Source organism: Spea bombifrons, chromosome 2, assembly GCF_027358695.1.
Source record: "Spea bombifrons isolate aSpeBom1 chromosome 2, aSpeBom1.2.pri, whole genome shotgun sequence".
In the NCBI taxonomy this organism is placed as follows: domain Eukaryota; kingdom Metazoa; phylum Chordata; class Amphibia; order Anura; family Pelobatidae; genus Spea; species Spea bombifrons.
In genome coordinates this window covers 39,405,561-39,431,976 of record NC_071088.1, presented here as the reverse complement: position 1 = coordinate 39,431,976, position 26,416 = coordinate 39,405,561, and the positions used below count along the sequence as shown (strand labels likewise).

The window sequence follows — 26,416 nt, the reverse complement described above, 5'->3', positions numbered from 1 at the left end:
AATTTACAGACTTGCTTACCAGCTTGCTCCTAACCAATGTGTATAGTCCGTGTTAATTGAGGATAACCCCAAATCCTTAATAGTTTGCCAAGACCCAAAAACAGTCTTCCTGCAGGGGCTTACCTTCCAGCGGTTGTGAGTGTTGTGATGATAACTCTGTATGTCTTGAGCTTATCTTTACAGGGGTACACATAACACCCTTGCCCATCGTCCCAGTTACAGCATGGCTGCAGAGATAAATGAACAAATGTAATCACACTGTATTACTATTACATACAGTACACTCTAGCAATGAAGTAATTTGCATGCACTGTAATATGCATTCTTTACTAGTAAGAAAATAAAGCCACTTACAGTTAGAAGGAGAAGCAATGTACCAGCCCCTCCTTACTCTGCTATTTGCCCTTGTTTGGCTGCTTGGAGCGGCAAACCCTGCCAAAGAAGCACTCCTACTAAAGTCAATGGGAGCCCATTGTGGTGGAGACCCCCTGGAACTCTTGGGCAAGTCACTGCTATAGGCAGCTGGTAGTCACACCGATACGGCCAAAAGCATGTCCTGCAAGCCAACTGAGGGTGGGGGAATCTGACAAATTCCTTCATGCAATCAACAATCAAGTCCTTATATGCATGAAGAGTCCTTATGGCTGGAGTGTCACCCTGCTCCCTCCCCCCTCTAGCCTACCTTGTCTACACAGCATCGCAGGGGTTAATGTGAGCGGGAATCTGCAAGGAGTTAAAAAGGTCCATAAGAGCGACTATTGGTCGCCTGCAGGGGCCTCCTCTAGCATCAACCAATTGGCTAATGCTAGAGGAGGCCTCTGCCAGTGACCAATAGAGCCACTCTTATGGACCTTTAACTCCTGGAACCTCCCAAGGCAAAGTTCCGCCGTCAGGAGTTAAAGGTTTGTACGAGCGACTCTATTGGTCGCGCGTACGGACCTTGAAATCCTGGAGCGGGGCGACCAGTGGACTCCCAAGGCCGAGTTTCGGCGTCAGGATTTGAAAATGCTATTGGTCGCCGGCAGGGGGCTCGTCTGACATCAACCAATAAAGAGCAAAAAAAATCAAGTTCCCATAAAATGTGCTTCTACCAGGAATTTTTGCCTTCATTGGGTGCTGTCCAAATAGTTTTTTTTGTTTCTTGTTCCTGGCTCTTTTCTATTCGTTTACAGCCTTAACACTGCTGCAAAAGATCGGCGTAGCAATGCAACTGTATTGTACGCCAGGCTGTGTGCGCAGAGGGCACCTTTCACATGGTGCCCGCTGAAACACAGGTTAGAAGGATAGCCGGGCAGACAGGCGTTAACGTAATGAAAAAATTAAAGACTCATTGTCACGGTCAGGACTACTTGCCATCCGTGACTGTGTGGAGGGCGTGGGCATGAAGGGGTTAATAGCACCAGGCCTCTGGATTTACTAACTTCACCCCTTAACAGGGCATAAGTTATACCAAATTAACCCCCAAATCCTGCCTGTATCCCCCCAGGTAGTCTGCCACCACTCACGATTTTGATACCGGATTCGTGAGAAATCCGAATTAGAGCCTTTATCTCTATATATATATATCAACCCACCCCAGGCAACCAACATATATATATATATATCCTGTAAAACTTAATAACAATATGGTAACGTGTTATACTCTCTTAGGGTTCGTGGATATCGATACTAGAGCCCAAAGACAGACTTGGATTATGAATATTTTAATAACAAAAAGACAAAGATTACACAGTGCCAGAATTACAAAAAACAAGACATACAAAATAAAAGTAAAACAGAAACAGTTCTTAAAAACAATGGGACTTAAACACAGGACCCTCACTCACGAGTTTCTCCAATAAGTAGGCCTGCGGGAACTCCTTAAGTCCAGAAGGTTTCTTATGATGTTGTTCCGATCAGAGTATATCATGGAGTTCTGCTTTTCGGACGCTGCATTGTCCCTAAATCACACTCTGTTTCAAGAAAACCCCCCTCTGACCACATGACCGATTATATGACACCATCCCCAAGAATCGGGTCCCATCTTTGATGTGCCAATAAGTTATGGTGGGGTAAAGGTGATGGAAACCCCTCCACTTAAGATAGGAATGGAATTCCTATAACTAAGGATCCTTATCTGTTAGGCCATGAATCACCACAGGGGTCCTTTGGGAAGATGACACCTCTAGCCAGAACAGATACAGAGGGCATGCACAAAGAAACACATTAAATCAACCTCAGATTAACTCATTGAGTGCTGAAACAAAGAAACTAACCACCTCTGCTGGGTTACCCTTCCATGCATCCACTACATTAGATGAGTTAATCATGACACCTCCCCCTTTAAGATGGTGGACAGAGGAGGTCAGCACACGCTGATCTACTATGTCTGCCTAAATTCTAGTCTCCCCCTGACAAGACAAACTGTCAGCATTCTCATAGAAGCTGACTTGTCACACCAGCCAGTAGAACAATACTGCTGTAGCACCGGCCTCCATCTGAGCAACTTGCTAAGCTTCCCATCTACTCTATCCGCCTGAAGAGAAGGGTTGTGATAGATTATAACAGTGAAGTCACAACCATACAAGCATGGCTGTAACTCCTGCAAAGCACACACCATAGCTAAGCACTCTTTGCCAACCCTTGAGTAAGCCTCTTTCTTTGGCGATAAGTTACTCCGATGTTTCAAGGCCTCATCCATTTGTTTCTCTGCCCTGCTTAGGATTGCTAAACGCTGCCCATTCCCAAGCAAGACAGCAAACGGGTGTCCATTGTCCTGGGCTTCCTGTGTGGATCCCAGGCTCTTGGCTTTACCTACACCCACAGGGCTAAGGGTTTCTTGCTGACTGGTCAATGTAGCTGTCTTTTCATCATCCCATACTATATTATCCTCTGTAGCTGTTACCCCAGCATCTTGCTGGTACGTCACTACAGCTACAGGGGAAATATTCTGCCCCTCACACTGCCCACTCAGTGAACACACAAAAGGGATATCAAGGTGTGAATCTTCCTCCCCCTCCTCCTTATCTCCAGACTTTACAGCTTTAGGGGTCTTCTTAACCTCCAGCACTTTAACAGTTAAAGAAAGCCTTTCCTCTGGAGCATTAAAGCTGAGTTTTGGCTGTTGACCCACAGAAACATCACATTCCATATATCCCTTGTTTTCCCTTTGAGCAAATTCAGTAACAGGAATATCCACAGACACCCCTACATCATGAATACTTTTTCCTGCACCGTGATTTAAGTACTCAGGTGCTGTAGACACGGTTGGGCACACATCCCCAGTTCCCTTTAGTTTTCCAGGGATAATACCTTCAGGGCATACAACTTCTGAAGACACGTTGACAGAGGTATCCCCAGCATGCCCAAATCCCTTGGCTACCTGATCACCCATAGTAACACTATGCTTTTCCGTATCAGGGGGCATTAAACCAGAAGAGCCACTACAGACTCCCTGTTCCTGAAACTCTGCCCCTCCAAAGGTCAAACCACAAGTTTCCCCTAGAGCTTGCTCTCTAGGTCTGGTCCCTTGGTACACATCCCCCTCCATCTCTTCAGGAGACAATATCCTGGGTGCTGGTTCAGACAGGCATACCTCTACCTTCCGGGCTCCCTCCCAGCTACCCACTACTCCCAAAGTTTCAGACAGTACCTTAGGTTGGACAGGGCTCTCTACCAGCCCTCCAGGTTTGCAGGTTTCCTCAACTGGTGCATACTGGCAAACAAGTCGACCCAGATCCTTGCCCAGCAAAACATTAACAGGAATATCCTCGGATATCCCCACCTCCCGCAAACCCTTGCCCACACCCCAATCAAGGTACACACGTGCCACTGGCACTGCAGGGCGCACCCCGCCAATTCCATGGATGGACATGGTCTTCCCAGGGATATGATCCTCCAATTTTACCATCTCAGGCCGCACCAGAGTGCAAGCAGCCCCCGTATCCCTGAGTCCCATAGTCACACAGTCACCTACAGTCACTCTTTGTAGGTTCTCATCTTCATTCCCCTGAACCTTGGAAACAAACAAGACAGCTGGGTGTTCCCCAACTGCTACACATTGCAAATTGTCTCCTTGTGCCTCCTTTGGTCTAGCCACAAATAAAACAGGTGCAGCTCCCCCAGCTGTACCTCCATTTCCATTTGTCTGTGGAGATGGTCTCTTAGAAGGGCAGGTGGCACTCAAGTGCCCAATCTGGTTACACCGATAACACCGGCGGGTATCCCCCTGGCCCGATGTGGCCCCTGCTCTGTTGGCTAGAAAAACTGTTGGTGATAATCTCCCGGCTGGCTTAGGAGTTGGTGGCTGGTAGGCTGCTCTTTTCCAAGTAGATGGTCCTTGTGATGCTTGTACCCGCTTGGTTGTTGGAGTACGGTTGTTGGCATAATCGTTAGCAAGATCTGCCGCCTCTGCCGTGGTCTTAGGTTTTCTGTCCAGAATCCACTCTCGGGCCTCCGGACTTCGTGTGCTCAGGAACTGCTCCAAAATCATCAGATCCTCCAGGGCCTCATATGTAGTAACTTGTAGGCCTCCAGCCCATTGCCGGAAAACAGTCCGAAGCTGTCCCGCATATTCGGTGCAACTATCTGATGTAGCTTGCTGCATCTCTCGAAACTTTTTCCTGTAGAATTCAGGGGTGAGGTTAAAACTTTTTAACAAGGCAGATTTTATGGCCTCATAGTCCTGGTCAACCTCCATTGGTAGGGAAGCAAACACATCCAGGGCTTTCCCCTTCAGACGTGGGGTTAAATACTTTCCCCACTCTTCCTTGGGCAGCTGGTACTGCCAGCACACTTTCTCAAATCCTCTCAAAAACACATCCAAGTCAGTGTCCTTTTCCAGCATTGGAAAGTGTTCCAGGCGAGGTCGGTTAGCATATCCATCCCCGTTAACAATGCTTTGGGGAGACGGACTATATTGCTTTAACCGTAGAAGTTCCAGCTGATACCTCCGCTCAGCTTCTCGTTCAGCAGCTGCCCGCTCCGCAGCTCTCTCAGCAGCCTCCATCTCTCTCTCTCTCTCTCTTTCCGCAGCCTGCCTCTCTTTCTCTCTTTCCGCAGCCTCCCTCTCTCTCTCCTTGTACTGCAGAATCAGGTTGAACTTTAGCTGAGGATCCACGCTCCCCAGATCCTTTAGTAACACTTGTAACTCAGAGTCCATTACACTCAAGGCGTTAACTTTATCAGGAAAACATCCTTGATCCACAGGCTCTTCCAAAATCACATTTGCTCCGATGGCCTGCTCTGCACAGAGTTTATCATGTTCCAGGAGATCCAAAATCAGCTGCTCTTTGCTTTTGCCAAAAATTTGTATATTCCTTTCTTGACAAACCAGCTCCAGAGATTCTTTTGGCTGTCGTCGATATGCCTCCATAATGCAGTATGGTAGAGAAAAATAAAAAGGAGAGGAACGAACTGTTTTGCACTGTATGTCTGTAATTAGGCACTGAGTAATGTCTTTGGGAAATTACACAAAACCCATGTAATTTCTTCTAGTACTAAAATCACCAAACCGGGCAATATAAATAGCACTAAAAAACTCTAGATATCCCACCTAGCTGCCGCCAAGTTTGTCACGGTCAGGACTACTTGCCATCCGTGACTGTGTGGAGGGCGTGGGCATGAAGGGGTTAATAGCACCAGGCCTCTGGATTTACTAACTTCACCCCTTAACAGGGCATAAGTTATACCAAATTAACCCCCAAATCCTGCCTGTATCCCCCCAGGTAGTCTGCCACCACTCACGATTTTGATACCGGATTCGTGAGAAATCCGAATTAGAGCCTTTATCTCTATATATATATATCAACCCACCCCGGGCAACCAACATATATATATATATATCCTGTAAAACTTAATAACAATATGGTAACGTGTTATACTCTCTTAGGGTTCGTGGATATCGATACTAGAGCCCAAAGACAGACTTGGATTATGAATATTTTAATAACAAAAAGACAAAGATTACACAGTGCCAGAATTACAAAAAACAAGACATACAAAATAAAAGTAAAACAGAAACAGTTCTTAAAAACAATGGGACTTAAACACAGGACCCTCACTCACGAGTTTCTCCAATAAGTAGGCCTGCGGGAACTCCTTAAGTCCAGAAGGTTTCTTATGATGTTGTTCCGATCAGAGTATATCATGGAGTTCTGCTTTTCGGACGCTGCATTGTCCCTAAATCACACTCTGTTTCAAGAAAACCCCCCTCTGACCACATGACCGATTATATGACACCATCCCCAAGAATCGGGTCCCATCTTTGATGTGCCAATAAGTTATGGTGGGGTAAAGGTGATGGAAACCCCTCCACTTAAGATAGGAATGGAATTCCTATAACTAAGGATCCTTATCTGTTAGGCCATGAATCACCACAGGGGTCCTTTGGGAAGATGACACCTCTAGCCAGAACAGATACAGAGGGCATGCACAAAGAAACACATTAAATCAACCTCAGATTAACTCATTGAGTGCTGAAACAAAGAAACTAACCACCTCTGCTGGGTTACCCTTCCATGCATCCACTACATTAGATGAGTTAATCATGACACTCATGGAGTTTGTTCATACAGTTTTAACCTACTCAAGGGATGTGGTTTATCAACACAACAAAAACAAAATAGGAATAGATATTGGTGGCAACGGTATTAGAATAAATTCTAAACACTTTGTGGATTTGTGACACATGAAAAGTTAATAAAAATATTTAAATAGTTATATTTACATTTATAAAATATTTGGATACAATATTTTACGGGGAGAGAATAAAAAAAAAACAAAAACAAAAAAACACCTTTTGCCACTAGAGAGCAGCTTCTTCAAAGGTAACAAGTCAAACATTAAACAGTATCTTGATATATCCACTTAATGGGTATTTTGTGGTCTCCTTTTAAGGATGGTAATTTAGAGTTACATCAAGTTATAAATCCTAGTTCTCCTTCACAACTTAAAATAAATGATCAGAAAAACAGGGATTCTTGTTCCCGATGGGAAAGAAGGAAAAAAAAAAAAAATATATATATATATATATATATTAAAAATAAACGTGGTAGGGTTTTGCTGCCGACATCTGAGAGCTTAGTAGGAAAACAGGTAATGCCTTTTCATTCAAGTTATGGAGGAAGACCAGTAAAAGTTTGTGTATACACTAGGGCTGCAACAACTAATCGATAAAATCGATAATAATCGATAATGAAATTCGTTGGCAACGAATTTCATTATCGATTAGTTGAATCGATTATTATCGATTATAAAATGAGGGTTTTTTCAGAGCAAACGCTCTGAAAAATCCCCCTCATTATATAATCCGTTTAGTCTGACTCACCGTCTCACAGCAGCAGCTCCTACTTACTCCCCCTCCCTGTAATCACTGTGACAACTGGCCCCGCCCCTTCCTTCTCCAGGCCAGAACCACATGGCTGTGACACTCATCTAACTGTAAGTATATGTACATGTACATGTATATATATATATATATATATATATATATATATATATATATATATTTGGGCTACTGAAAGTTAGGGGAGGTGGGGGTTAATTTAGGGGCAGTTATGGTTAGTGGGGTGTTTAGGGTTAATTTAGGGGCAGTTATGTTAATAGGGTGTTTAGGGTTAATTTAGGAGCAGCTGTGGTTAATGGGGTGTCTGGGGTTAATTTGAGGCAGTTGCGGTTAATGGTGTGTTTAGGGTTAATTTAGGGGATGCTGTGGTTGATGGGGTCTTTAGGGTTAATTTAGGGGATGCTGTGGTTAAGGGGGTGTTAAGGGTTAATTTAGGGGCAGTTATGGTTAGTGGGGTGTTTAGGGTTAATTTAGGGGCAGTTATGTTAATAGGGTGTTTAGGGTTAATTTAGGAGCAGCTGTGGTTAATGGGGTGTTTGGGGTTAATTTGAGGCAGTTGCGGTTAATGGTGTGTTTAGGGTTAATTTAGGGGATGCTGTGGTTGATGGGGTCTTTAGGGTTAATTTAGGGGATGCTGTGGTTAAGGGGGTGTTAAGGGTTAATTTAGGGGCAGTTATGGTTAATGGGGAGTTTAGGGTTAATTTAGGGGAATCTAAATCCTGGGGGCAGTGAAGTGACATATCTGGGGGTATAAGGCATATACAGTATATAAGGCATATGTGGGGAGGGCAGTGTGGCATGTCTGGGGAGGACGGAGTGGTGTATCAGGGTGTATAAGGCATATCTGGGGGTAGAGTGGCATATCTGGGGGTAGAGAAGTGGCATGTCTGGGGAGGATGGAGTGGGGTATCAGGGGATATAAGGCGTATCAGGCACAGTGGTATAGGTGGGAGGCAGCGTGGAGTGGCAGATGTGGGAGGCAGCGTGGAGTGGCAGATGTGAGAGGCATTGTGGAGTGGCAGATGTGGGAGGCAGCATGGCGTGGCATATGTGGGGAGGGCAGTGTGGCATGTCTGGGGAGGACGGAGTGGTGTTTCAGGGGGTATAAGGCATATCTGGGGGTAGAGTGGCATATCTGGGGGTAGAGAAGTGGCATGTCTGGGAGGCAGGGTGGCATGTCTGGGGAGGATGGAGTGGGGTATCAGGGGATATAAGGCGTATCAGGCACAGTGGTATAGGTGGGAGGCAGCGTGGAGTGGCAGATGTGGGAGGCAGCGTGGAGTGGCAGATGTGGGAGGCATTGTGGAGTGGCAGATGTGGGAGGCAGCATGGCGTGGCATATGTGGGGAGGGCAGTGTGGCATGTCTGGGGAGGACGGAGTGGTGTTTCAGGGGGTATAAGGCATATCTGGGGGTAGAGTGGCATATCTGGGGGTAGAGAAGTGGCATGTCTGGGAGGCAGGGTGGCATGTCTGGGGAGGATGGAGTGGGGTATCAGGGGATATAAGGCGTATCAGGCACAGTGGCAGATGTGGGAGGCAGCGTGGAGTGGCAGATGTGGGAGGCAGCGTGGCATATGTGGGAGGCATTGTGGAGTGGCAGATGTGGGAGGCAGCGTGGAGTGGCATATGTGGGAGGCAGCGTGGAGTGGCAGATGTGGGAGGCAGCGTGGTGTGGTATATGTGGGAGGCAGCGTGGAGTGCTGTGGTAGGCAGCGTGGCATATGTGGGGGGGCAGCATGGCATGTCTGGGAGGCAGCGTAGCAAGCCTGGGCTCAAATGTGCATATATTGGGGGGCTGGTTGGGAAATAAAGACAAGAAATTTATTATCAAAGTTTTTTTTATTCTGCGGTTTGTATTTAACATCATTTGTTTAGTAAATTATTTTAAATAAATGAAAAATTTACATTCATTTTTTTTATGCGATTAATCGAAAAAATAATCGGCCAACTAATCGATTATTAAAATAATCGTTAGTTTCAGCCCTAGTATACACTGAATAGGCCATGTAGTAAAAGCTATATGTATAAACAGTACATTTCTACCTGGCAGATTATTAATATACTGATCAATCACAATATATCCAATAAATAGTCAACCCTTTATTATTCTTTTGGATATCTACCTTGATGTCTTCTGGCACAGTGCGGAATTCTCTGCTGCTGGCTAAAATTCTGTAAATGCCCTTCTTGTCCACGTGTTTCATCAGACGCTGGCAGATCAGGTCGGCTGCGCTGTTAGAAGGGGCACATGCCAGAACGTGGGACGTAGGAATGCATTTTAAAACCTGCACAAACAAAAGCAGGGGCGGTTGTCAAGATGAAGGCATATATCCATAATTAGCAGGGGGGGGGGATATTTTTCCTCGCAGTAAAAATTAGTAACATAGCAAAAATAAGCATCCTGTACTACTGGCTTTATTTTGTTCTACAGTCACATGTACACAAATTCACGTCTTTTCACACATAAAACCCTTCGAGCTATATTCTACAGATAACGCTAGGACAGAACACAAAATATACTGTAGTAGCTCTACTTAATGGGCCACCCTAGGCCTGAGTAAACTGTGAAGCCGCCCTAGGCGTTACATGAATGCAGGTCCTCACGCTACGTGTCCACAACACAAGACACCCCTCGGATCTCTACCACTACAGACAGTGCGGATTGGAGAAGGTGTTACAGAAGATGTGCTATCTAGGCATGGCTCTCCATAGTGCAATTACAAGGGAGAACTCTGATCTTTCCAACTAGCCCATTGAGCGAGCAGAACACCAGAGATCCCCCAGTAGTGTGGCACAGGTGCTACAACCCTCTCCGTACTTGCCAACACAGAATATGCCGATGTGTCCCATGATCTTTGGGCAGGAACTAAACATCAGGGGAACTGCAGTTTAACAATGGCTGGTGTTAGTTATCATGGAAAAGAGAAAAAGCCCATAAAAAAATAATACTAATCAATGCCTGTAATTTAGGGCTATTAGTTATTTTACCTTCTAATTATATTATTTTAAAACAGAAAAACCACTTACTCTTAAGGCTCTTACCTGTTTGATCGCTTCAACCAAGGTGACTGTTTTTCCAGTTCCTGGTGGGCCAAAGATGAGGTAAGGAGCAGGCCTAGATAATCCACCCACAATCTGCTTTACTGCATTGTACTGTTCTTTGTTGGTCTCAAGACTTCGGTCATAAAGGCTAGACAACATTGAAGGAAGGAAAAAAATAAAAACCACCACAATAAATGTGCAGCTTAAAGAGGTCTTTTAAAGAACCAATAAATATGTTAATGGTGGACAGTGTAACAATTGCTTGTGTTCGGCCTTTAATCTAGGGGACCATGCGAACCAGATAACCAAGGACTCCCATTAGGACAGCCCTTGACATGAGCCTGTGCTCCCTTTAAAACTTACATGTAATCCTTTTTCTAATGCATGGGGTGGGGGGTTCTGCAGGCTACATTAATATGGATATTCCCTTATAGGGCGGGTGTTGGGAACAGTAAATTTTATTTTTCATAAAAAGGTTCACCAGAACTACTCCCCCCCCCCAGAGGGTGATTTATACATGGAGTAGCCTTACATAAGAAGCGGCTTGGATAAAGATGATGCGGGAACGGAAGAAATGATAGCATAGGTATAATATCTATCACATAATGAGGGGCTTGGCTGATCTTCCTTATTAATCATGCAAAAAAAAACAAAACTAAGTTAGATGCTTGGGAGGTATTACCTTACCGATTGCTTGTCTTTTACCACTTTGTCCAACAATTAGTATTCAGTATGCCAACCCCCCCCCCCCAAAAAACGTTTACATTGTGCAGACTTACGTTAGCCTTTCTGTATCGGTGACTGCTTGCCCATAGGAAGATGTTGGAAACAGAAATTGCTCAATGTTGGACGATTTAGCCAGGCTAACAGCTCTGTGCTGAACTTTTAGCGGTAGTCGATTAAATGTAAACATGACATCAAATTTCAAGCCTGTTACAAATCTTTTTAAAAGGCTACATAATGAAAGGGAGAAAAAAAAAACAATTAGCAAGAAGATTTAGATTGATCCATATAAATCACTCATAGACCCTCCCCGGAAATCCCAGAAGATAGCTACCATGGCACCTAAAGTTTTACTGCTGGCGCTAAACTTTTTGTGATATCTTATGATCTCTATGGACACGTGTATTCTTTGCCTTGAATCATAGGAAGAACTTACTTGACGGAGAACCCCAGTCTGACTTTCTCCAGTTCAACTCCATGCACGTAGCCCTTGTAGTTGATAGCGGCGGGATTTGTGCGCTCGTCAGAAAGGCAAACAAAAAGGTGATCTCCCCGTAATACTGAAGGCCTGCTCTCCGCAACACCAGGTACCTGCGAGCAAAATACAAGAATAAAGCGGGGAGACAATGCTTCCTATTCTGTGTTCCTTTTCAGTTTGGCACGAAATTATACAAAATATATATTATACATGTGACTAGGGCTGCAACAACTAATCGATAAAATCGATAATAATCGATAATGAAATTCGTTGGCAACGAATTTCATTATCGATTAGTTGAATCGATTATTATCGATTATAAAATGAGGGTTTTTTCAGAGCAAACGCTCTGAAAAATCCCCCTCATTATATAATCCGTTTAGTCTGACTCACCGTCTCACAGCAGCAGCTCCTTCTTACTCCCCCTCCCTGTAATCACTGTGACAACTGGCCCCGCCCCTTCCTTCTCCAGGCCAGAACCACATGGCTGTGACACTCATCTAACTGTAAGTATATGTGTGTGTATATATATATATATATATATATATATATATATATATATATATATATATATATATATATATATATATATAATGTGTATGTGTGTTATATATATATATATATATATATATATATATATATATATATAATGTGTGTGTATATATATATATGTATGTAATATATATATATATTTGGGCTACATATATATTTGGGCTATATATTTGGGCTACTGAAAGTTAGGGGAGGTGGGGGTTAATTTAGGGGCAGTTATGGTTAGTGGGGTGTTTAGGGTTAATTTAGGGGCAGTTATGGTTAATTGGGTGTTTAGGGTTCATTTAGGGGCAGTTATGTTAATAGGGTGTTTAGGGTTAATTTAGGAGCAGCTGTGGTTAATGGGGTGTTTGGGGTTAATTTGAGGCAGTTGTGGTTAATGGTGTGTTTAGGGTTAATTTAGGGGATGCTGTGGTTGATGGGGTCTTTAGGGTTAATTTAGGGGATGCTGTGGTTAAGGGGGTGTTAAGGGTTAATTTAGGGGCAGTTATGGTTAATGGGGAGTTTAGGGTTAATTTAGGAGAATCTAAATCCTGGGGGCAGTGAAGTGACATATCTGGGGGTATAAGGCATATACAGTATATAAGGCATATGTGGGGAGGGCAGTGTGGCATGTCTGGGGAGGACGGAGTGGTGTATCAGGGTGTATAAGGCATATTTGGGGGTAGAGTGGCATATCTGGGGGTAGAGAAGTGGCATGTCTGGGAGGCAGGGTGGCATGTCTGGGGAGGATGGAGTGGGGTATCAGGGGATATAAGGCGTATCAGGCACAGTGGCAGATGTGGGAGGCAGCGTGGAGTGGCAGATGTGGGAGGCAGCGTGGAGTGGCAGATGTGGGAGGCATTGTGGAGTGGCAGATGTGGGAGGCAGCATGGCGTGGCATATGTGGGGAGGGCAGGGTGGCATGTCTGGGGAGGATGGAGTGGTGTTTCAGGGGGTATAAGGCGTATCAGGCACAGTGGCATGTGGGGGGTAGAGTGGAGTGGCAGATGTGGGAGGCAGCGTGGCGTGGCAGATGTGGGAGGCAGCGTGGAGTGGCATATGTGGGAGGCAGCGTGGAGTGGCATATGTGGGAGGCAGCGTGGAGTGGCATATGTGGGAGGCAGCGCGGAGTGCTGTGGTAGGCAGCGTGGCATATGTGGGGGGGCAGCATGGCATGTCTGGGAGGCAGCGTAGCAAGCCTGGGCTCAAATGTGCATATATTGGGGGGCTGGTTGGGAAATAAAGACAAGAAATGTATTATCAAAGTTTTTTTATTCTGCTGTTTGTATTTAACATCATTTGTTTAGTAAATTATTTTAAATAAATGAAAAATTTACATTCATTTTTTTTTTCCGATTAATCGATTAATCGAAAAAATAATCGGCCAACTAATCGATTATTAAAATAATCGTTAGTTGCAGCCCTACATGTGACCCAAGGCAAATTTTCAAAATGCTTCTTAAGGACCACACCGTGTTATGGTCATCTGTCAACAATGTCTTCTAAATGTTTATTTTTTTGTTAGTTTTGTCCTTAAAAGTTTATGGTGGAAACGTATTCTATAACTTTGAATCAAGATTAACTCTATGGTAAATTACTATTTGCATGGTACACTATAGTGTTTTTATATGTAGGCATCTTTATATGTGATGCCTTTGAGGTCACTATAATAAAACAAGCCACATATACATGCTCACATGAAGAAGCAGAAGCCGTTTGTTCCTTGGATCACATTCCATTTGCTCCCCTGTTTTATCATATTTTCTGATATCTATCTCCATCTGTATCTCCTCGAGGTGTAGCAGCAAACTGAACCGCTTATCATAGTTGCTGAAGTTCAGGGCACTAGATAGGAGATTCCTGATAGAGGAGAGAATGGAAACAAAAATTCAATTTCATTTCCAAACATGTAGGTGACACCATACTACAGTATTTGCTCGAATATAAGACGACCCCCCAAAATCTGAATATTAATTTAGGAAAGAAAGAAAGAAAAAGCCTGAAGACAACCCTATAGGAAATAAGTTTTACTAGTAAATGTTAGTTTACATAAATTATGTAAGCCATTTTTTTATTTTTCTTAAAAGCTATGATTGAGAAAAATATTTTGTTTTTATTTCCTTTTATTTTCCAACCTGCCCCCCAGTTATGCACATCTGCCCCCAGGCTTGCCACTGTGCCCCAGAAATGCCTTATACCCCCTATATGCCACTGTGCCCCATGATATGCCTTTTAACCCTCGAAATGCCACTGTGCCTCATGGTTTGCCTTTTAATCCCCTATATGCCACTGTGCCCAATGATATGCCTTTTGACCCCCTATGTGCCACCCTGCCTCCAGAAATTCCTTATACCCCTATATGCCACTCTGGTATTTAGGGGGTTAAAAGGCATATTATGGGGCAGAGTGGCATATAGGGAGGTATAAGGCACTTCAGGAGGCAGAGTGGCGTATAGAGGGTTAAAAGGCATTTCTGGAGGCAGAGTGGCATAAAGGGGGTTAAAAGGCATATCATAGAGCACTGTGCCTACAGAAATGCCTTATGCCCCCCACTTAACAACCCCCCCCAACTTACCGGTGTGTTGTCCAGGCAGCGGGTAGAGGTATACGCGATTCGCGTAGGCAACTTCCGCTGCAGCCGGAAGGAGGTGCGGTTAGCAGTGGGGGTTGTCTGCATCCATCGCGCATACACGATGGACGCAGGGGAGTCAGTTTGTAAGTTTGGGGGGGGGGGGTACCAGACAGGAGGATCCAGGTCCCCCGCAGCGCTTGGTCTCAGTCTCTATTTGAGGTCTGATTATAAGAAGAGGGGTATTTTTCAGAGCATCTGCTCTGAAAAAAACCTTGTCTTATAATCGAGCAAATACGGTACTACGGTAGGAATAAAAGCTTCACCCACAAAGAGAGGGCTCCGTGCGCAATTTACTTTTGTCCCACTTTGTCCTGTTCTGCATTTTGGTATATTTAGGGATGCATTGTGGGTACCAACATCTAGTATTAAAAATAGCAGTTAATGGTTAAACTACAAAAAAACGAAATGGTTTATTTCACCATATCAATTTTATCTTGTGGCAACTGACCTAAGGAAAGGCTGCAGATTGAAAGGCAGTCAGATCATACCTCCATAGAAAGTCTGGTTTCCTGAATAACATTAGGTTTTTGGAAACATGGTAGAACAATTAAAAAAAAAAAATAAAAAAAATAAATAAAAAAATAATAATAATAGAGACGTTAAGAGTTTTCTCTATTTTAATTATGCTAATGAGTGCATTTACTGGTTTAATACTGGAAAAAAAAGCTCCATGCAAAATGGACTCCACTATACATTGAACACAAAAGTTGGACTGGAAAGGACCTTTAATTTACCTGTCCTGAGCATCTGCTGGGAACACTGTACGTGGTCCTGTTTTGGAGAACACTCCTGCACGGATGCTGTTCCTCAGATGGTTAGGAGGAGTGGAATCTCCAAGTGGAATCTTTCGTTCTAATTCATACTTCAGGGAGCTGAAAATATATAGAGTTGGTGGAGTAGAGTTGCAAATAGAAAGGAAAAAAAACAAAAAAAAAAAAAAATTATTTACTCTGAGCAAAGTAAATGTTTTTTGTGCACCAGTGAGACACATTCCAGTGACCCTACGCTGCCCCACCAACAAATAACGCATTTATATTCGGGTAACAACTACTATATATATATATATATATATATATATATATATATATATATATATATATATATATATATATATATATATATATATTCAAAACAGAAAGGGACTATGGTGTTTTCCCAGACAAGAGGAGGACCATAACAGGCCATCAGTTAAACTTGGACTAGTTAGTCACTGTTAGTTTGGTTTTATTCAGTTAAATTCCAGTGAATTTCCTTTATCTACAGACCAATATGACTTTCCCAGCTCAAACACTACCGTGAGCAGATTCTTTATGGCAATGATCATAAAGTCTGTTCCTCTATAGACTTTCATCAGCGTGTCCAGCTGGGCGTTTAATACTAAGCCATTGTATTTACCACAGACTAGTCTAGACCCTGACTCTTTAGCATACTAAGACTATCGGGCTAAGACAACCAAACTAGAACATATACAAATGGCTAATTTTACAGTTCTCTTACTTATCTGGTGGGAACCCCTCATCTTCAGTCCTCACAGTTGGTTTCAGTAGGTCTCTTTGGTACGGTACGTAGCTTGATGTTGGAGCCAGGTCATCATATAATCTACTGTTAGACACAACAGATAGAAATCGCCCAATAAAAAAGCCATTGGGTGCATCACTTTCTCTCAGGAATTCAAACACCATTGTAACTGGGAAATATCCATAGTAGGCCGTTGAACAACGAACATGGATATGGTAAATATCACCTGAAAGAGTATAAGAAATCATGACTAGTACTGTTATGTTAACACACACACACACAACATCTTAATGAGATTTTCTTTATATAAAAACCTCAACATTTTGACATCCGACAGACTATGATACACCCTGCTCTTTCCTTAGTAATTCAACACCCACTTTGTCTTATTTTCAGCCCCTCCCCTCAAAGAAAAAAAATAATAGTATGACCCAAAATAACTTTTGCTGGTGCCCTTGACACTCCCTCAGTTACTTGTTTTACAAGTTGTCACAATGTACAGTTGACTTGTAAGTACTGTCAAATGTCAATGAAAGCCAAGAACACTGCAAAATAAAATAAATGTACTAATATATATGTATTTAAATATAAGTGTATTTTAGGAACTTATTGTGTGGTCTGAACCGAGAACTTACAGATTTGAGACTTGAGTATTCAGCAAAAAATTTAATTTCTGTACTTAAGTTCCTGCTGCATTTTGTCAGGTCTAAGGAATTCGCATCTTTAACTTAATGGATCAGAGTTTGCAAGGTATTCAAATAATCTTTCTGTAAATGCTTTAGAGAATGGTAGATAACCAGAGGTTCCACAGATATTGTGGAACTACAACTCTGATGATTCGCAATCCATAAACCAGCTAAGCATCATGGGAGCTGTAGTCCCCTATCCCAGCTACCTATTGCCACCTCTGGTTTAAAGTGTGCATCAGGAGCCATATATGTTTTAGAAAAAAAATGAGAGATCTAGACAAACAAATAAAAAAAAACACACAAAATATATCAGCCAGGTATATTTATACACATACATACATACATACACATACACACATACCCTGGTATATATGAAAAAGCATTTTTACCTGGTTTCAGCACTAAAGGCTTGGACTTGGACACACTGAAATCGTCTGTGAATGAGAAGACCTTCATTCGACGCAACACTTTATACTGAACAAGAGTCACCGGGTTATGAGAATTATTCTTAATGCGGATTGGAAATGTTTGGGGCTCATTTGGTGCCAATTTAATACGGATTTTCCCTTCATTCAGGTCATAATCTGAGTCTATGGCAATCTCAACATTGTCACCGATGAATTTGGACCTAAAGGGAAATAAATAAATAAATAAAATAAGCAGTAGCATTAAGACTGGCGCTCTCTCTTCTTGTAGCTTTCCTGGAACCCCACAACACCCTCTGCTAGTCACAATCAGGAGGCAAGAACTAGCACATCCACCCACCGGTTCATTTCATTTACCACTTAGTCCTAATTATGGCTACAAGAGAGCTACTGCTTCCTCTTACCCATACTATTCCCTCAGACTGTAAGCCCATGAGCATGGCCCTCGATAGCCCACCATTCTTGCCAGGAAGTTTGTGTAAGAGTACCATAAGGCTGGACGGCAAAGCTTACGGGCAGGGTTCTCAACTCCTGATGTATCTGTATACATTATTGTATATTTGTTGTGTGTGTGTGTGTGTGTGTTAACTGCCCCATTGTACAGCGCTGCGTAATTTGTTGGCGCGTAATAATTATTGAAATGTTGCTTTAACCATATCTCTGTACGGTCCACGCACCTGTTTTGCTTCATCCACCGAATTATCTTTCTAGCTTGTCCTTTACTACAGTTGACGCCATTGCCAGAAAGCGGCACCGATAGGAATTCTTGTTTTCGATCTCTCCTCTCAGCCACATATTGATCAGTAAGTAACACTGGTTTTGTCACAAGCTACCACCATAAACAATAAAACAAAAGACAGAAAGAATTACAAAGCTAATAAAGAAGGACAATCCCCCATAAAAAGCACTGTTCCATAAGCTGCGGTGGAGAGAAGACCACTTTCCAAACATTTCACAAGAACATTATTCAGAACTAGAGAAGTTGATGGAGCCACCACCTCCCGCCCCATCCCAATTCTTAATTTATCATTTTAGCTGTAGACTGTATACCCCCACAAAGCGGTCTAGGTATGGGGTAAAGTTTGACAAGCTTTATGAAAGTGTCACGGGATATACCGTCTCATTCACAATCTACGAGGGGAAAGATCCCCCTGGATGCCCAGACTCACTAACCACAAGTGGCAAGATGGTGAGGGGACTTCCTCTTGCCCCATCTGAATAAAGCCTGCCGCCACTGGGTAGACTATTATAGTACCCCAGAACTTATAGAAATTTTTTTTTTGGTGGGGGGGGTGTTGAATTGGCACAAATTCTATCAATAGTTTCTTGTCCTGCAAATGGCCAACAAACAAAAAAAAAAACCCGCAAAACCCTATGTAAGTGGGGTCTTTCTGTAAGATGGAGATACAGCAAACCAATTTTGGCTGGATTTTTGTGGAAAAAATCATAAGCAACACAGAAATGTTTGCAAAAAAACACACACACATTATATATATATATATATATATATAAATAATTTGCAAACTCAGCATTCTAATTGTAAAAATTCACATATACCCTATAACTACTGGGAAAATATGGACATTCCATATACATTTTTGCATTTCCAAAATCAGGATTGAATTGTTACATTTTAAGGGCATTCCTGTCCATTTAATAATAATAATATAATTTCACAAGGATTCAGAGAAGAAAATTTTGGGGGGGGGGGGGTTGTTTTGTTTTTTTAAATTTCATCTAAAAATTACTGAACTTCTGGCTAATCATGTAATTATGGTATCGAAAGAAAACTCTCTCTCGCTCTTAAAAAAAAAAAAAAAAAAAAAAGCCCCAGGACTTACAATGCCAAAACTAAAGGGGTTAAAATTAGAGCACATGAAATGATGTAGGGTAGTACTGCTCAGCAACCCTTACAAAAAGATATCGATCAATCAACAACAACTGGCATTATATTACACTTACTGGGAACCAACAGATTCTATGACATTATGGTATAGACATATTACATTTAAACAGAAACATAGAATGTGCTGGCAGATAAGAACCAGTCGGCCCGATTTCTGAATAATTTTCTTTAGTCTATGGATTTATCTTAAATCTAGGATAGCCTTGTGCCTATCCCACTTCTGCTGGAAGGTTATTCAATGCATCTACTACTCAGTTTCCTGATATAAAACCTAAAAAAAAATACCCACACACAATTATATACACACACACACACACACACACACACATTATATATAGCCATTTTAATGCAAACATCATTACACAAGTTTATGTAATATACTAAACAACAAAATGGAGCATTTTGTAAAATGGCAAATAGGCTAAATAGAACTTACAGCTTCATATGAAGTGTAAAACACGGCCAAAAAGGAGATAAAGATGTTATTTATTATGTTATATATATTATATTATTATAAGAGGCCTTCGCATTCTTTGGAGTCTATGGAACTGCCCCTATAGCCTTGAAACTAGCCCCAAGATGCTTGAAACCGCCCGCATGCGCAAATAGGGAAGCCCGACCTTTTCAGGGTAAAGATATAAAAGGGTGGAGAAAATGTTTCTCTTTAGAGCTTGCATATTACTGGTGCGTAACCTGCGTGCTCTCTTCGCAAATCCATTTTCTTCCTGTTTTACCGAAAGTTCACTCATCATCTGTTGCATTTTATGTTTTGCACACAATAAAAAAAATAAAAATTAAAAAGCCCGGTTTCTATTCTTAGGAACATTAAGGGAGTTGATATAAAAGGAACTTTCTACTGTAAAACTGTGACTCACTTTTGACGTATGATGTCACCACAGACCGCACCTATACAGACAAACACATTACTTCTAGGAGACCATAACCATCTGTTATGACAACTTGCTAAATGTTTAGGGTCCCTTTTTTGCCACAGTAGGTGAAAAAAAAATTTCTTTTTTTGTAATTTTTTTTTTTTATTTATTTTTTTTAAAAAAAGGTCCAATTCAGAACTGAACTGCAAGTCCACCACTTCTTTTTTTTCAAATCAAGGGAAAACATGGATTTATTATCGTTTTAGTTGTTACTTTGAAATAGCTTAATATATTTTTATATATTAAATATTTATATATATTAAAAAAAAAAAAAAAAAATACAAAAATAAATGACGTGTATAATTATTACATACCTTATACAATTTTGTATAAAGCTATAATATTTTAATTTTCCAAATTTGACAGCTGTGGCTCCCCCCCCTAATTTAATACATGTACAACTATAAAATTGATTATACCCATTTTGGTATAGAGATGCTATTAACCCCTTTGTAGTTAATTAATAGTGTTAGAGTATTCATAAGGTCTAACAATCAATTTCCTTTTGTCATATGAATTATTCATACCACAGGGCAGCTCTTGCCTTTTTACATGTGCCAGTGAGAAGCACGTGAGCTTTATAGTGTGAATTGTAAAATCCATTTTATCATAACTTTTTATGGAACGTCCCAGGAATTACTTACCTGGTTAAAAGTAATAGAGTTAGAAGTTACCAAAACCTTCCTGCCAACCCGAAGGCCATAGACTGCAGCTGAAAAACTTGGTTTTCTCTGATCATCACTGCAAAAAGAAAAACACACAAACCCATTAAAGTTTCCACGAAGAAGAAGACGGACTGCTCAACCCAGCCAGCATCTTACCCAAAACATAAAAAATACTCGTGAAGGTAGAAGATCTTCAGGCTTACCATACACAGGACCAGAAACACTAAAGGGGTCACATTGATCTGAAAACATCTAAAATACTGAAATTGACTCATTCCAACGACTGCGTGTTGGCACCTGCATTTCTGAATCTAATAATGATATATTATACAGCAATCACACACCCAGACCTATGCAGCATGCAATCCTTGTTCCAGGGCCTCTGTCCGATTGTGGAGTAATGCATGGTGGCCGGCCTGATCAGTGGGCTAACTGACCCCCCCAGTACTTTCTGGCACATGCTATTCACCAACTTTTGTTCACAAGACGGACTCCCACAATGCACTGCGCTCACTAATTATCAGCACCTGAACGATGACTTTGAGCAGTTCACAAGTGGTATTTTTGCACCTAACTCTCACTTTAGGGTCTATTCACTATTGTGTTTGTAATTGTCGCCCTTCACTAATCATTTGAAAAGGCTACCGCTAGTAAGATTCTCCAGTGTAAGGGGCTGAGCTGGCCCTGCATAATGCAGAATTTAGACAGGTTACTGATTTAACAATACATTACACAGGGCTAGCCAATCTCTTCCTGCAGCAGAAGCTCCCTGAGATTGGACCTTCATAATGTATAGCGATGTCAAGGAGCTGAAATTCAACTATCCTGTTAGTTCTGCTCCCTTTAGGGAATAAACAAATTGAATTTAGAATGGAAATATTAATCAATAAGGATATTTTAGAGCCGTATTTCGGCTGGCAAATCTGGGTTTAATTTAGGACCTATGCAGATTGATGGAGCAACTCTCCATCTGTTGAACATCTACAACTCCTATAATGCTTAGCCAGTAACATCAAAGAAAAGGAGTGCAGTGGCGGCTGGCTGGCAATCATGAGAATTGTAGTGGCATAACAGCTCTCCTAATTATCCAACCTTAGTACCTTAGATTATACCCTTATTCATCTTTAAATGGCATTAGCATATAAATGATGTCAGTGGCAGCCTGTTTGCCAGCCACAATGATGATATAGGGGATAAATGTAATGGCCACCAGCCTTTTCATCTACCCTCTGCTCCCTGTACAAAAAGCAATCCCACAATATTCACCACCATGTCCAGTTTCCAGACACTGTCCCACCAACTTGTCCCTGTGTTCATCTTTAGTGAGCAGTAGGGATCATGCCACGTTTTGAGGCAAAGTGCTGCAATATGACATCATATCTCAACGTATTGCTTCAATACAACTCAAGGCGCGTAGTGGATGGGGCCCCTATGCCTGCCTCTTACATGCCCTGACCAGACCACCCAAAAAAGATGTCCCGCTTTGGACACTTGAAATGTTGGGGGTATGAAAGTGCACCGAAATGTGTACGTATTGCTGGTTGTACACTACAGATGGATCCACTTCACAAGTTCTAACATAACTACTAGATTTGTTCGCCGCAAGCAAAATCGTTTCATTTCGTTTTTAGTGCCTGGCAACCCTTGAAATTCCAGTCCAATATTTTCAGTTGGAAAGGTCTCTCTCTCACATCCAAACTGACAGACGGATAATGAATATACATTCATATACATTCTTTACTTGCTTTGTTTGAGGTCCCTCCCTTTTTTTTGTACAGGAATAAGGAAAACTTTGTTGTGACTCACACTGCGTGACTCTTTGCCTGACTACTAAACACCACAAGCTTCATTTAGGGTCTCCTGACAAAAGCTATCGGTTGACCTTAACATAAGGCTTGGGTGATTTTCCTAGACAAATAAACTAAATGGATATATTTGTGGCAAGCAGGCCATCCTTCTCAGATACGTGACTGCAGGGCTGTCATCAGAAATATTTAGGCCCAATGCAAACCTAAAGACAGGGCCCTCTGCCCAGTCTCACCTCATGCTCCTCATTGCCCTGCAACTGGGCCACAGGGCCTTAACCACCACTTTGTCAGTTCATGGCATCGGTTTTTTTTTCCATTTTTTACTCGTGAAACGGGTTCTGATTTTATTTTGAGCTTGACTGTGTCCTTGAAACGCTTGACTTCACCATAAGACAGCCCTAGCACTATCTTTAATGTCATGGATGGATGCCTTTTGAGACTTAAGAACTCCAATTTTGATAACGTTCTTGGAGGGATGTCCATTGTTAAAAAACCACGGTACAAAAATACCAGAAACTAAGTCAATAAAATACATGTGTATGGCACAACAGTGAACTGTAAAAGTTATGACAGAACTGTGAACTGTAAAAGTTATGACAGAAGAAAACCAGTTTCTTCTGATGAACCTCAGAGGTTCGGTGCACACTAGCGACCATTGCTTTCACGAAATTAAGAAATTTCAAAATGAATGCTTGCCCCAGTTGATTAGATACTCGCATACTTCAACGTTAATTCTAAATATCTATATCCACTCACTATTATATTCCTTTCCCCTTTCACTAGGATTCATTTTATATGTTGAAATATTCAAAAATATGTGAGAACATATTATATCATATTAATAAGTCCGCATGTAACCTACAAATTACACGGACACCATTCACAAGGGGACTATAAAACCCGAATACTATAGATCCTTACACATATCCAGAAAAAATAACTAATAATAAAATAAATATATGATGTAATTTCATATTATCACTAATTTGTAAGGAAAACATAAACATTGATGTTGCACTTGATGTTAATTTTTTCATTCAAAAGAGGTGTTCGTAAAAAAAAAAATTAAAATCAATAAAAAAATTAAAACAACAAATGTACAAACCCTAACCCACATATTAAACTGATTTAAAAAAAATAAAAATAAAATAATTATATAGTTTATAAAGGGATACTTAATACATAAAATATATTCACTTTTAAAGAAAATGAACGACCTGCAGAATATGATTTAATATTTCATCAATAAATAATAAGTATATAGTCTCACCGGTTTTTGAATTCTGAATAAATACGTCTTAGTTCTTCTTTGTCTCCTACATTTTCTCTCCCAGTATCTGTCAGGTATTGGAGAAACTTCTCTCCCCAACATCTTAGTTCCTTAACTGTAAATTTTGGCATCTTTTTTCTTCTAGGCCTTTTTTTATCCTGTAGATGTTGCTTTTTTTTTCAGATGACAGGGTAAGAAGAAGTGCTCTAATGAAGAGAAAAATCCTTTATATACTGAATGAGGGAGGGGAAGAAAACCAAAACCTAAGGAGGATAAAGAAGAAATGAAAGTGAAACTCTCTGCTGGGTAATAATAGTGGAGAGGCCAATTGCTCTATGGCTGCTAGAAAGCATGACCTTTAAACATGTTTAACAAGTTTTTTCTATATTATAATCTGCATTTCAATTGGTTACAGTTTATTCATAACCCCAGTTGTGACATCCCTTGATCCACACCTCACATGATACATGATTTATATGCACATGATCCCACTTCCCAAAAGCAGCAAAATAACAAATATTTCTACATGCAATGTGCCGCTCTTTTATCTTTATGCTTGGTTTTCATTCAAAGATCTAACTTTTTACTATCCCAGGCAATCATATAGTGTTTTTTTTTCTTGTTGTTTGCATGTTTGCCAACAACCTTCATAAATCAGCCTCATCGTTGAATATTCATCACATAGTAACTGTTTTAACCCCTTCAGGACCGGATTTTTTTTATTTTTTTACCATGTTTGTGCTAAAAGAAGACCAGAGCAGTTTTTGTATTTGTTCCAATGTCTTTCTTCAACTGAAAATTCTCTCTTCTCAATTAGTGGACCCACACAAATCATATATTGTTGTTTTTTTCAGCGCAAGTAGGGCTTTCTTTTGATATAATAATTATATATATATATATATGTATATATTTATATATATATACCATCATTAAGTATGAAAAATATCTAAGAAAGGGGGGTATAGGAAAAAAAAAAGGAATTATTTTCACAGTTTCACCTATAAAAACTATATATAACCAGTGCAAATGGGGGGGGGGAACCTCCAAAAGTGTATTTAGGTATTTGTCCTGTTTTGGAAACACCTCATATGCCTGGTATTTACATTTATTTTGGCACTTACAGGGTTAAATATGAATGACGTGCATCGCTGTTTCTAAACAAGATTTTTTTTAAATGTGGTATGCTGGGAGTTGTGCCCGAATAGTGGCCAGAAAAAGAAAAACTGCTAAAGAAAAGTATATATTTTTTGAAAGATGACATCCTAAAGTATTTTACTTGGGGCATTTCAACACTTTTGATTTAACCATTTTACTTCCAGTCTGTCCTAAACATTGCAGTATTTTTTTTTTCATTTTTAACAAACCCATTCTATCCAGAGTATTTCAGGTTTTTTTCCCCCTGGGTACATGAAATATTTGAATTTGTATTTAGAAACACCCCCCCGAGTACAGCGATACCCCACATGCATAGATAAGTCATGTTTCTCAACAATTGTGGACCCAAAACTGGAACTTGCGCATTTACATTTTAAACTTTTTTCAAATTTTTTTTTATCAGATCACTTGTAACTGACAAGTTTGGGCCACTGACATTGATCAGGGAGACCGATCAATAATCAGTGACTTCAAATGTCACTGACAAGTGATGAGGTAATAATTATGTATTTTTTTTATTAATTCATAATTACACTAGATGACCCCTCTCTCTTTCTAAAGCAGGGTCATCCAGGGGCTGCCATAATGATCAGATCACTCCTATTGGCCAGGAGTGATCTGATCATCAGCCCACTTTTGATTTGTTCTAGAGCAGTTTTTAACTGCTGCAGTTACCAAACTCACAGCATTTGACCAGAAAGCACCCTGGACTTTCAGGTCAGTGCTGTTAGTTTTTAAATTATTATTTTTTTAAAAAATTGACACTTTCAATGCTGATGTTCCATTGGAGCACAGCATTGACTGATATTAAGTCCCTACAAGCTTGTGGGGACAAATATGAACCCCTGCATATTTAACAGAGCAGTCGGAAGCAGGGGAGGGTTGGGGCTGGTCTCCACACCAAAGAACCCTTTCTCCCTGTCCCTGCCTCTGGCAGCAGGGACACAATCACCGGTACACCGGTGATTGCAGGGAGGAGTCTCTTTGATCACTTCTATAGGAGTGATCAAAAGGCTTGTGGGGGCTTGTTTTTGGTGTTGCTGGTCTGTCTGGGCAGTGCCCCATACAAAATGGGTATTAAATCATATGTACAGTCATATCTGGGAACCTTATGGCGGTGCCGCTGATGTTGGTTGGCGTTGCAGGACACAACGCTGTTTAAGGGGGAAATGGGTGGGAGTGGGATGTGGCCCAGAGTTTTCTGATGGTGACACGGATAACCGACAGCTCTCCCATAAAGAGAGTTCCCAGATATCTGTATAATTTATTAAACTAAGAATGGAGCAGATTATGCTTTCGTGACATGACTTTGGT

At 41.3% G+C, this 26,416-nt stretch overlaps 1 protein-coding gene across 1 annotated transcript in view; it reads right to left on the bottom strand.

Annotated features, from left to right (window-relative positions):
• The window catches only part of MOV10 (Mov10 RISC complex RNA helicase), a 33,664-nt gene extending 9,546 nt beyond the window's left edge, over positions 1 to 24,118 (bottom strand). The window contains exons 1-12 of the mRNA XM_053457585.1: positions 23,948 to 24,118; positions 20,849 to 20,945; positions 18,044 to 18,195; positions 17,331 to 17,569; positions 16,232 to 16,478; positions 15,469 to 15,606; positions 13,800 to 13,962; positions 11,527 to 11,681; positions 11,147 to 11,320; positions 10,368 to 10,515; positions 9,449 to 9,610; positions 124 to 227 (exon numbers count right to left, since the gene is read on the bottom strand). Of these exons, the coding sequence (XP_053313560.1) occupies positions 124 to 227; positions 9,449 to 9,610; positions 10,368 to 10,515; positions 11,147 to 11,320; positions 11,527 to 11,681; positions 13,800 to 13,962; positions 15,469 to 15,606; positions 16,232 to 16,478; positions 17,331 to 17,569; positions 18,044 to 18,195; positions 20,849 to 20,945; positions 23,948 to 24,078 (1,910 nt within the window). The 5' untranslated portion in view covers positions 24,079 to 24,118. The remainder of the gene's footprint in view (positions 1 to 123; positions 228 to 9,448; positions 9,611 to 10,367; positions 10,516 to 11,146; positions 11,321 to 11,526; positions 11,682 to 13,799; positions 13,963 to 15,468; positions 15,607 to 16,231; positions 16,479 to 17,330; positions 17,570 to 18,043; positions 18,196 to 20,848; positions 20,946 to 23,947) is intronic.
• Between the last annotated feature and the right edge of the window lie 2,298 nt (positions 24,119 to 26,416).